The 12,518-nt window shown below is 42.0% G+C and overlaps 1 protein-coding gene across 1 annotated transcript; it reads right to left on the bottom strand.

Annotated features, from left to right (window-relative positions):
* Positions 1 to 5: 5 nt before the first annotated feature.
* Positions 6 to 12,492, bottom strand: uri1 (URI1 prefoldin like chaperone). The gene is made up of 8 exons (XM_022253056.2): positions 12,343 to 12,492; positions 10,108 to 10,186; positions 9,112 to 9,247; positions 8,705 to 8,860; positions 7,167 to 7,509; positions 6,478 to 6,667; positions 5,629 to 5,901; positions 6 to 1,845 (listed from the first exon to the last, which is right to left on the bottom strand). The coding sequence occupies exons 1-8, from the start codon at positions 12,420 to 12,422 to the stop codon at positions 1,699 to 1,701; spliced, it is 1,404 nt and encodes a 467-aa protein (XP_022108748.2). The 5' UTR covers positions 12,423 to 12,492; the 3' UTR covers positions 6 to 1,698.
* Between the last annotated feature and the right edge of the window lie 26 nt (positions 12,493 to 12,518).

Genomic DNA, 12,518 nt, shown 5'->3' with positions numbered 1-12,518 from the left:
TGATGTCAATTAGTCAAAAAGTAAGCAAGCTTTAATGACATGGTAACCAAATAAGTATATGTCTGGACTAAAATGAAAATGTAGAAATGGCAAATTAGGTATTTTTGCCCTGAATCCAAATACCAGTTCATAACAACTTACAAGGAATGTAATTTTATCCAGTAGCAGAAAAAAGTCAGAACATTTAATGGCGACAATAAAATATCTTTGAAAGAGTGCAATGGCAAATCGTCAAAATACAAATATCAACATCTTAGCAACAGAGCCTGCATGATCCCAAACTGTCCATGAACAAAATATTAAAAGAACAAGTGAAACGGAATAACCCATTCCTTGCAAATCTGGAAAAATTGTATGTCCTTACAATGAGCGACAAATTCTGTATTGAAAAATACTACGAAAAATGCATGTCTGAGAATGGATTTTAATGCTTGAATGCCTTCAAAGGACTCCGATTTTGATGATCCGTGTTGCATTGTTTAAAGAAATAGGCATAAAGATACCAATTTGACTAGTTTTATGAATTTAGCCAGGAAAACCTGGATTAGATGTTACTGACTTTTTAACTTTTACTTTAAATCTTTTAGAGCATCTAAATGTCTTTCGGGGAAATATTTCAGAGTATGTGGTATCATTCATGGCTTGTATGGGCTACCCTAGTCCAAAGAAGTCCCATTTGCCTTGGTTCTTTTCCATTTCTAAACTGCTTTTACCATTTGTGGTAAACAAAATGTCCCATTTGGGAACACTCTTGCAGCTTTGTAGTTCATTACAGTAGATTCAGACCCCATTGCAATACTCTTCACAATAAGCACGCAACAACAGACCTTATTCACAGGGAAGGCATTTTTACCAGGTACCCAGAATCAAACATATTCACTGTAATTTTTTTTCTAATGGGATGGTGCCAGACTATTTTGAGTGGAGTGCTGTGGCCTTGTGGTTAAGAGTATCGGATTTCGTAGTCAGCCGGTGAGTTCCAATCCAGCCTGGGGTCATGATGCATGTGCCTTAAGGCAAGGCACTTTGTCACTCATTGCCTCTCTCCACCCAAGAATAATTGGGTACTTGTGAGGGCAGAGATGGTTATTATGGTTGATTTAACCACTATGCGCTGAACAGTGGCTGCATTAAGCTGTATACTCCCCAGGGACCTGAGATGGTATTTGGAATGTTTCATGGGCCCAGTGCACAGGAGTAATAATAGTGTACGGCACTTTGATCTGTGTTAAAGGCACTTTATAAATATTAATCATTCTATGTCTCGTTTTCATTTTTATAAATGAGGCTTCAAACATTCGGACACAATTTATCACATACTCTAAATTATTCATCAACATCTTTGACATTAATGCCATGAACTTTCATTTATTACTTTCATTTTTATTCTCAAGTTCCCAAAATAAAATAGTTAACTTCGTTCTCAATTCAATATGGCCGATTTTTGAATAACAAGGTCAATTACTAAAGCTGCTATCTGACTCTGTAATTCAAGGCTCTGCACCATTCCTGTCTGCAAATCGGTGTGTGCATTATTTAGATGTACATGTACAATGATATGCCTCCGCTTAGGTCTTCTGGGGACACGCTTCACACGTTACCCTTCCTTTCAGCAGGAATTCTCCTTTCAATATTGCTCATTATGAGGTCAGGGGATGAGTGTTGTGTCCTGGTTCCCCGGCTTCAGTCCTTGTCCTGTCACCTCCGCTGCTGCCTAGCTGCTTTAAAGTGGGACACTCTCTTGGGCGGGGTAGTTTTGGGGTCCTTTGCATCTGGCGGTACTGTCGCAGCTGCATCTTGACTGGCAGAGGCACGGGGTCGTTCGGTCACCTGACCTGAAAACGCCTTTGTTCCACAAGGAATTTTAAAAAGATGTTAAAAAGTGTGTTGACATTCCAGCTCTACCTACACAAACACTGGTAACTCACACAAGGCCTTTTAAACTCAGCTTCTTTTGTGTTGATTTAATAAGGGAATAAATATATGCTTGGCCAGGCTTACATGTGTGTTTAAGGCCAGTTGTGACTGTAACTGCAGCTCGGGCATTATCAGGGTCCATTCCCCTGAGCCTGTCTTTAAACGTTAGTTTAAGACAAGCCAAGCACATTCCCTTTCGTAAAAATATCGTTTTGTTCAGGGAGTCATAAAGAAATCCGTATACAATAAATTTCCAAGGAGTTTGTTCAACTTCCATTTCTCCGAACACCCCTGTCCATTTTATGGTAAATTCCTTGTGCAAGTAGTCTAGATTAGTCTCCTTATATGGACTTGGCGCGTGCATGGCAAGGTCTGTCTACCGCAGTGCACACAGACTCTTGACTAATAGGAATGGCATAAACTGTCTTGTATCCAGGTGCCAGTGTTTTTACACAGGAGGCATGATCAAATGGCAGTGGGCATGATCAAATGGCAGTGGGCATTATCAAATGGCAGCGGGCATGATCAAATGGCAGCAGGCATGATCAAATGGCAGTGGGCATGATCAAATGGCAGCGGGCATGATCAAATGGCAGTGGGCATAATCAAATGGCAGTGGGCATTTTCAAATGGCAGCGGGCATGATCAAATGGCAGCGGGCATGATCAAATGGCAGTGGGCATGATCAAATGGCAGCGAGCATGATCAAATGGCAGTGGGCATTTTCAAATGGCAGTGGGCATTATCAAATGGCAGTGGGCATTTTCAAATGGCAGCGGGCATGATCAAATGGCAGCGGGCATGATCAAATGGCAGCGGGCATGATCAAATGGCAGCGGGCATGATCAAATGGCAGTGGGCATGATCAAATGGCAGTGGGCATAATCTAATGGCAGTGGGCATTTTCAAATGGCAGCGGGCATGATCAAATGGCAGTGGGCATTATCAAATGGCAGTGGGCATTTTCAAATGGCAGCGGGCATGATCAAATGGCAGTGGGCATTATCAAATGGCAGTGGGCATGATCAAATGGCAGTGGGCATGATCAAATGGCAGTGGGCATGATCAAATGGCAGTGGGCATCATCAAATGGCAGTGGGCATGATCAAATGGCAATGGGCCTTATCAAATGGCAGCAGGCATGATCAAATGGCAGTGGGCATTATCAAATGGCAGCGAGTATTATCAAATGGCAGTGGGCATTATCAAATGGTAGTGGGCATGATCAAATGTCAGTGGGCATTATCAAAATGTTAATACACCATCACATTGCAAGTTGTTGAATAGGGAAACTGTCTATGGTATTTATGTATATGTCCTAAAAGGTCAAAGTCGATATTGCCTTTAAAGGTAGTATATAGGATTTGCATGTACTGCAAATTTGTCAAAATTGGCTGATTTGGGGGGGGTTTGTGATTTACTCTATGTATCATTCCATGAACTTGTTTCATTCTTTGAGATCACTGCTTTGAGAAAAAATCGAGAAAAATGCTGTTCATTTCCAACCACTGAAATACAGCTTATATAATTTGTCTCGAAAAAATCAATGAGCCACAGGGCATTCTTGAAGGCTTGAACGATGCACAGGCGAATGTATTTTTTCCCATGGCTTCGCGTAGTACTAGCGGTTAGCAAATTTACCATCAAGTTTGCATTTCCTCTTCAACAATGCAACGCGGAGAATTTGTCAAATAAACAACACTTCACTGTGCTACATGAAGCAAGATATGAGACGGAGAGAACCCCCCCCACTTGGTGTTGAACATTGTCTCACTGGAATCTGAGGAATTCTTTTCAGACATCTAGGGGGGATGTGTTAGGTAACAATAGTCTGGAGTGTGTACAGTGATTGGACATGTCGGGGGGTACTCTCGGTCTCATTTCTTGCTGGATATACATCGTGCAGTGAAGTCACCACAGTCACTGTGCGACCACACTGTGCGACTACACTGTGCGACTACACTGTGCGACTACACTGTGCGACTACACTGTGCGACTACACTGTGCGACTACACTGTGCGACTACACTGTGCGACTACACTGTGCGACTACACTGTGCGACTACACTGTGCGACTACACTGTGCGACTACACTGTGCGACTACACTGTGCGACTACACTGTGCGATTACACTGTGCGACTACACTGTGCGACCACACTGTGCGACTACACTGTGCGACTACACTGTGCGACTACACTGTGCGACCGACTCTGTAAAAAGGAGTCTTAAGTTGCCAGAGCCACTTTTTGAGTTTTCAGTTGTATTCAAAAGAGCAAATAAAGCTTTTCTTTTGATGTATCACTCAGTTTGGCATCCTGATAAAGTGGATACTCCATGGTGAAAAATGCAGTGGGCTCCTATTGATTTACAATGAACATGTGTATGTACATGTGCACGATCCATCACACAGTCATTGTTCACTCTCCACATGTATGTTTGTCGGTCAAAACCACCCACACACTGTCAGTGCCCATCATGAATACTTTGTAAAGAGTTGAATATGTTAACGATCCTTACACTTTGGGCATGAGAGTTTTTGTTATTGACGAACACAGAAAGCTAAATGTCTCGAAATGGCATATTTTGTGTGAGAAAACCAGGCTTGGGTATGGAGCTCCGAAGGAACGGCCACCGGATCATAGCGAGAGGATATATTCACGTGAGGTAAACTTTCAAAGTTTCATTAAGAAACTTTAATTTGAAACCAGTCCAAATTCTCCTTTAGACTGAGAGCTACTGGTATTGGAAAAACAGAAAGCTAAAATGTTTCAAATTTGGAGACTTTGTTCAAGAAAAACAGGCTTTGGTATGAAGCTCCGAAGGAATGGCCATTTGGACCATACTATTATCTTAAGGGATGATAGTGAGATGATGTATTCATGTGAGGTAGACTTCCAAAATTTCATCAAGAAACGGTGATGTATCTATTTTGTTGCTTAATAATGAGTTCAGGCTTACCAAAGTTAGTATATTACCCATTAACGTAGACTCTTCCAAAACCTCAATGCTTCACAAGCATTTTCATTGTGCCCGGTAACAGTTGCGGTATTTGAACAAATTGTATTTTCCAAATATCGTCCACCCAGATGATCTTTGGAAAAACCATTAAATTTCTCTTTTCTCAAAAAAAAAGACAGCATTCCTGGCGGTATGTTTTCACAGATTTGTCTGACACTATTGCGCACTTACTTTACAGTAAGATATTTCAAGACAATTCAACAATCCTGTTTTGGTGATCTTGCAAATCCTATAGAGGGATTTCACATTAGCTCCATCTGCGCATATCCGCATTGAAAGCGAGGTTCTCTGTGTTGAACTTCGTCGAGCGCACCCGCTGAGTCGACACAGTACATGGAGTATCTGGTTCGTAAGTGTGGCGCCACTTCAGATTAAACCATGCCCACTGCATAAGATACACAACCATCGCAGGTACGTTAGCTCGCGGTAAATTGCCGTTATTTTTTCTTTTGATTTTACGCGTCGAGTCATCCTGAAAGACTCTTCAATTAAAAGTTGTAGCCTGGAAAGTCTTAATTTAACATACCTTTATGTATTTTGTGTCTTAACTCCTAACTTCCCATCGTCTGATCGTATTAAGAATTGAAGCTAACACAAACAGCCTCGTTTTCAAACGCGGAAATGCGCAGATCGAAGCTAAAAGCGTCGTATTGGGATCCCTCTATACACTGTCTTTAACAAACAGTAGCTTACTGATAGTGGTGCTGGGAGTATGACAGGAGTTTTGGTCTCCTTTGTTTCCGTCCCTTCCTCGCTCTCTACCGCTCTCACTGACGTGGGTTTGACACTAGTCTTCAAGATAGACTTCAAGGGCTGGTTATGCTGAGGGGTGGTTACAATGATAGGGGTTCCCCCGTCTGGACTTGGAGCAGCCAGTGACGTGTACTGGTTGTAGATGTCGGCTGGGCTCATTACCGCTGTTGAAACTTCAGTGGGGTTAGGTGGGGCGGCTGATTCTGAAGAGACCTGCAATACAATTTTAATAAGGGGAAGAATCTCAAACCTGAATGCTTGGAAGGTTGATTCCATGAACAAGTAGAGATTTTTCTGCTTATGACAAAGAGTGAAGGTAAGCTGCCATGCTTACACTTGAAGAACATCACGTGCGAGCACAATTCATTTGAACAATCATAGATGGATTTGCATATTTTCGCAAAGTAAAGAAACTCTTGTCATACGTATGCAATCTTGTTCATGCTGACTGCACAGCTATTGAACTCAGTTGCTGTGGGCCCCAAAATGTGGGGACATGCCAACGTCACTTTGTAAGCGACTTACTTGGTGTTTGCAGTTGTTATAATTTGTTTCTGCAATGGAAAGATGGGATCAGGTATCGGGGGGTTGGGTCATGAGTTGGGGGGGAGCTAACCCATGCATTTTAGATTAAATTTGTAGGTTTATTCCTGGCTTGAAATGGATTTGAACCGGGGATGCAAAAAGTAAACAGGAAAGGTCAATGTTTTGAGCCATCTTGCCATACGTTTTTCAATTTGGGTCACAACAAAATAAGGGGCAAAAGGTCAACAATACATGCGTACTCACCTTGTCATCAGCATCTGGTTCTTGCGTGTGCTTGAAGGTGATCGTCGGTGGTTTGCCTTGCGAGTCACTTTCATTTTCTTCGTTGTCGGAGTTACCTTCATCGCACCATCGCACATGTCTTCCCTGATTGACACGGGGATGCTGCTCATCAGTACTGTCGTTAGTCTGGTCCTCTTCACCATCTGACATTCTATAAGAAACAGCATCGGAAAATGACAGCTTCTGAATGAGATTGTTCAGAAGATCAGTCATCAAAATCAGCTTTAATGAGCAGTTAAGTATTCCTACAGCACACGTTCAAAATGAAGCATATCCAAGGTCGTTCAGAAATAGCAATATGCATGCATTAGGTCTGCCCTATCACCAACACGGCCATGAACGGATTTGTACTCCTTGGTTCTTGAATGACCTTGCTGAAACACTGAACTGGCTCATTGCAGAAGTATACATTTACAAATGTACATGGTACCTGCAATAGGCTGTGAGCCGAGTTTATTGTGACTCCTATAGACCTATAACATAATGAAGTCACGCTTTGTTAACAAGTATGCTTTCCCATGGCAGTGAGATGGGGTGCGATCCATCATACTCCTGCAGGAAAGCGCACATGTAAACAGTGTGTGACGTCATTATCTTTTATTAGGTTTATCAAGGTGCAACTGCTCGGCCTGAGATATACGCGTACTCACAATGCCAGCTCATCCAATTCTTCCTCTTGCTGTTCCAGCTCATCGAGCCTTGCCCACAGTTCCTCCTCAGTCATGGACCCCCGGACTCCACTTGCCCAAATCTCTTCTTCCGTCATCTCAGGATCCCTGTGCTTGCTTCCCGCAGCTCCTTCGCCTCCCTCTGTCACCTGTCCAAGACTAGAACCCCCTGATGAGGTTTGGCTCTGCAATTCACTCTGTGCATCATCTCTTTGGATGGGCAGAGCCTCCAGGGATGCCTCTCGGGAGGATGGGTCACTTTCTCCTTGAGACTTCCTTTGCCTGCTCAATGCAGCAGCATCTCTCCTTTTTTTCTTACGCTCTTCTGTTACCAGAAAGGAGTGAAATCACTTATAACAAAAAAAAAGGAATCAAAATTTCTACAGATTACAAATCTCCTACCAATATCAAACACTAAACAATGATTCAACGTCAGAGCAAAACCAGGCGTCAACTACAGTTATAAATCATCACCGTTTTCACAAAGAGGCGAATTCTCACCAGAGAGTAAAACCTATGTTTTGAGAAAATCACATTTGAAGTTGGTCTCTTTTTCAAACACTTATTTCCCTGGTGTAACATGCCTTTAACTTGACATATGCCACTGCATAAAAAAGCAGAGTTTAAATGACACAAAACTACAAAATGGTTTCTTAAGTCAATTAAAAGTGTTCATTTTGTAAACAAACACGTTTGTCTATTCGTAAAAATGCTTAAACTCGTGTGACTCCTGTCTATTCATGTCTATTCCAGGTACAAAATTGTTACATTTGTACAGATTTCCAGAGTGACAATGTGGAAAACAAGCTTGCCCATAATTTTGCCCTTTATTACTAACGCTATATCTATGGAACACAAATACGCCTCTTTGTGGTATAGTTGAATTTTGCCCCAGGTAAATATAGATCATCATGATTTGGCTGATTTCAGTAGATTTAGTAAAAAGGGATTACACCAAAGTGTTGTCACTGCATAGCCCACTTGATTTTGCCAAAAAACAGAAAGTTAGAAAAAAAAAATCATGATTTGGGGCCAAAGTGTCTCTTCGTGAAAACGGCAACGACAATTTTCACATCGGCCATGTCTGCATTGCCATGTCACGTGGGCCGCAGGTGTACACATCGTACTTCTTAGTAGTAGCCTATAACCTTGGCTTGGGCTAACCTGTTTCTTGCTCCACTCCCCTTGCCATACTGCATGAATGAACCTTGCACACATGTTCTTGCAAATATGGGAGTCATGAAAACTGCTATGTCACTGATTTGGAGGAATTTCATGATCAGTGTCTTCAAACTCATGGAATAGAAACGACTTCTTTTGCATGCTATGACAAACTGCAAAACACTCTGCAAAGTCCACTGCAGCTTCCCAATACGACGCATACTTCAATACTGAACTACTGTCTTGGGTTTAACACCATCGAGATGGAACCTGACGGCCTTGGGTTTATCATCAAGATGGAACCTGACGCCAATTAACACGGGAAATGAACCTAGACATGAGAAGTGATCTCACCATACCTCTCCACTTGGCCTCTTTCTCAGGGTCATACTCCTCTCTGATGTCGACCAGGTCACCCTTGTTCTCGCTCATGTCCTTCAGCTCTGACGTAAAGCCTAGCCTAGACTCCAGCAGATGACGCTGCTTGGCTAGGTCTGACAGCATACTTTTCAAATCTGGGAAAATGTATTAAAAAGCAATGGAATTGTTTCCACTCCGCTCCATGTAGATCTTTTTCTCTTTGGACAAATTTTAATGTTTGATTTTTCCCAACTGCCAGTTAAAACACGCAAAAACATCCAGACAATTACTGCTGTAGACACGGATCTTTAATAGCGTGACATTTTCATCTGTTAAAATCCACTACCCGTGAAATTTTTCACAGAACAGATTTCTCCACAGGTAGAGAACTCTGAAGTATTCTTACGGTCTTTCCTTCTGTCGATTATTTCACAAGCTTGTTTGGCTGATCGTTCCGCAAACCAGTTGTCTCCAAGGAGGACCATGATTTCATTGGTGTGGACAATATGACCTGGAATGAAAGCAACTGGTCCAAAAGGCACCTGCATAAACAACAGAGAGAAAATAATTTGAAGTGAACATTTGACAGTTCAATCCCTGCAACCACTGAGATCTCTTTCAGAAGTTTTTTCTAAGGGTGGGTAACAGCAAGGGGATATGGATTGCAGATGTGGCTACACTACATGTACATACAGTGCATATATGTTGGACGCAATCGGTTGATATGTGTGATCGCCCGATCCCAGTCCCATCAGTCGATCTTACTGCACAATCTGTCAGTATTTCCACCATCAGTCAATCACCTTTTTCTTTTTAAGATACTGTATATTGTTTCAAGAAAGGGAAGTTAAGTTGGAGACTTCATACAGGGTTGGTCAGGTCATCATGCAGATTGGATAATCGCACCCAACACATGCAAGTACACATGCAAAGGCATTTCCCCAAAATCAAAACGGTTTCTTGTGTCTCTTGTTTCCGAAGGGAACAAAGAAGACTTCAGGCCATTCATGTTCCTGTATTTTCTTGTGGAGCGTCCAGCGACATGTGGCACTTCTTCTGACAAACATCAAACACAAATGAATCAACTGCCCCCCAAAACATCAACTGCCTTTCTCCTCAAGTGCAACGTTGGTATACTGCATTCCAGGCATCACCTCCTGGTACTTGAGCAAGAAGGATGCATGAAGGCAAGAGGGTTCATCTGATCCTTGATGACCCGTATAATTACTGTGTTATAAAATGGTGTTTGTATTCTTGAATATAAATCTTCCAGAAGAGGGGACCCTGCTTCTGGTAAGTGTTTTCAGACAGGAAGTTTGATGAGTCTTATGGGGTAGGTATCAGAACACGGGAGTAACTCACAAACAAACCTGCGGCATGCATAGGCTTGAAGTAAAATTACCATAATGTTGTGGGTGACTTTGTCTGGCAGAGTTCGTAACCTGTCCTGTAGTGCTGTGTAGTCATCAATAAACTTCTTCCTGTTAAAAAAACAATCACATGGGAAGACAATGTACAGTGACGCCAAAAAGTTTACAAAATGTAATACAGTTGACTTCTATTTATACCACTGTAAAAATTAAGCATTTTAGAGAATCTGTTTTCCAGACTGAAAAAATTTTTGCATGATTGTAACTCTTCAAAAGACTGAATTCTTAAACTACATATGTTGATTGATGAAGGTTAATTTTTCAGATAGACCTCGATTAGCCAATCTGCACGATCATCCAATTGCTCTGCACAACTGGTCAATCAGCTTGATCCTGACTGAAATCTCCAAATGAGCTTTCCTCTTTGAAACAATCTTTGACAGCTGCAAAAGCAAGGACAGGCAATCAGCTGATCATGGTTCAATTGCCGGATCACTCAAAGATTGGTTGACTTTACATACACTGACCTTGACTGATCCACCCAGTAAGTCTAGGCTACCAGCTTGTCCTTCTCTACAATGTGTCATGGTGACCCCTATTCTATTCTATCCCTCCCAATGAAGAAAAGCCTCTCAGGCCTACCATGCCTCCCAAAAAGAAATACAAGCATGGCAAACAAATCATAAGATTTAAAATTTTTTTTCCTATAACATAAAAGGAGAGATTTTCCTTTAATAGCCCCACCAGAATTGGTTCGGAACACCAAAATCTTTGAAACTACATGTAACAATCCAGTTGTGTTCAGCATTATACAAATGCTTGGCACAATCTGTCATTCAGGATTCATTTCAGCATTAAAAACTGGTGAAAAAATGCACAGAAGGCACCTGTAGGCCCAGACCAACTGTGACTACTTTAACACTTTGAGTCGCCATACAGTGCCAAGAACCTTGTAACACAAAAAACTGGAAGTTTCTTCCCCTGTATTGATTGCATAAAGATTTCCAGATGAAAGTCTCAAATTTGAAGGATATGCCAAGCAAACTGAACACAACTGGATAGTTATTTTCAAAGATTTTGCTGTTCCAAACTGATTTTTTTGGGAGTCAGGCTGGCGTGGTAGTTCTTTCCTCTGTGGCCTGGGTTCGATTCCCAGGCTCGGTCCACATGTAGATTGGGTTTTCAGTCCCTACTTGATTTCGTGGGTCTTATCCAGAATATTCTCCTGGGTTTTCCTCCCATCTCTAAAACTGTAACTAATTCTCAAATGTTGTCCAGGAGTATATAGCCACCAGGGTCCCTTATTATGCCACTTATTGTCAAGTCAGATTAGTTTGCATAAATTTGAAAGTATTAGTGGGAAAATAAGGGACCTCTCGACTATACGGTCACGGACATTACCGTGGTTACAGATATGGGCAATTTGGCAGCTGCCTAAGGCACCCAGGTACAACTTTGACTCATGTTGTATATCTGAGGGCTTCAGTTCTATGAAATGCAGTGCCAAGTACTGATTGGGGCTTACCCTCACTCAAGATTTTGGTAGGGGTAGGCTGGAACCAGTTAGGCCTAGGCCTATATAAATAAGGAAAATCTTTCCACATTGACTGAGTCGATGAAAGTGTTTCAACTACGGACAATTAGGAGAATTTGGCTGGCAACTGAGGACTGTTGGGGTTGAATCATATCCCTACAAACATTTGACCATGGAGGAATGATCAAACGTTGACTGTTTGTCATGCCCACCTTGCTCCTTCCTACCCCAAGAACTGTGGGGTCCGACATCCACCTTGCTTCCATGTGGAGTGGGGCAGACGTCGGACGCCACAGTTCTAGGGGTAGCTCCTTTTGGGATTGTATACGTGGGCCCTCCCATTTTTTTGATATTTTAATCTTGCAAAGCTGGTAAGTCCCCCAAAAAGCAAAAAAGACAATCTCTTTATTGCGCTGACCCTATTTTTTAGAAATTTCAAACTGTAAATTGTGAGAAAAAGTGACTTTTTTACTGATAAACTAACCATGCAAATTTGAATCGACTACGTGTTATGTGTTAAACACTCACAGTTTCCCCTCAAAACTCAAAACCATAAGCCAACCCTTTTGACAACATTAACCCTAAAGTTATATATCTCCCAAGGTGCATTCAGAAGTTAAAATGTAGCTCTCCCTTATACTTATAGGAACATGCAGGGCAGCTGGCTACCCCGGCTGCCTTCAGACCGTGCCTACCACATATGTAAATTTTACTAGTTGATAAATGCACACACCACTTCTTTATCCTGACTAATGTCTCCTCTAGTGAGCGTTCTTGCTCTTCCTTCAGACGAGAAACGTGAGCTGGATCCATGGCTGATCGTTCAGTCACGAACGACTTGATCCTCTGTAAGTAGCACGAAATAGTCGTCGTGTGTGCGTGTAGAACTACGCCTTCTCTGATTGGGCA

Source organism: Acanthaster planci, linkage group LG06, assembly GCF_054643075.1.
Source record: "Acanthaster planci isolate LZ-2023a linkage group LG06, COTS_SCS, whole genome shotgun sequence".
Taxonomy (NCBI): Eukaryota; Metazoa; Echinodermata; class Asteroidea; order Valvatida; family Acanthasteridae; genus Acanthaster; species Acanthaster planci.
This window is presented reverse-complemented; position numbering and strand designations above follow the sequence as displayed.

Excerpts from the sequence above, each read along its gene's own strand:
- uri1 (XM_022253056.2), bottom strand. The coding sequence starts at position 12,422 with ATGGATCCAGCTCACGTTTCTCGTCTGAAGGAAGAGCAAGAACGCTCA. Across the intron at positions 7,510-8,704 it reads GAAAGAGGCCAAGTGGAGAG|AAGAGCGTAAGAAAAAAAGG; the intron begins GTATGGTGAGAT and ends TTCTGGTAACAG. Across the intron at positions 6,668-7,166 it reads GAATTGGATGAGCTGGCATT|AATGTCAGATGGTGAAGAGG; the intron begins GTGAGTACGCGT and ends TGTTTCTTATAG.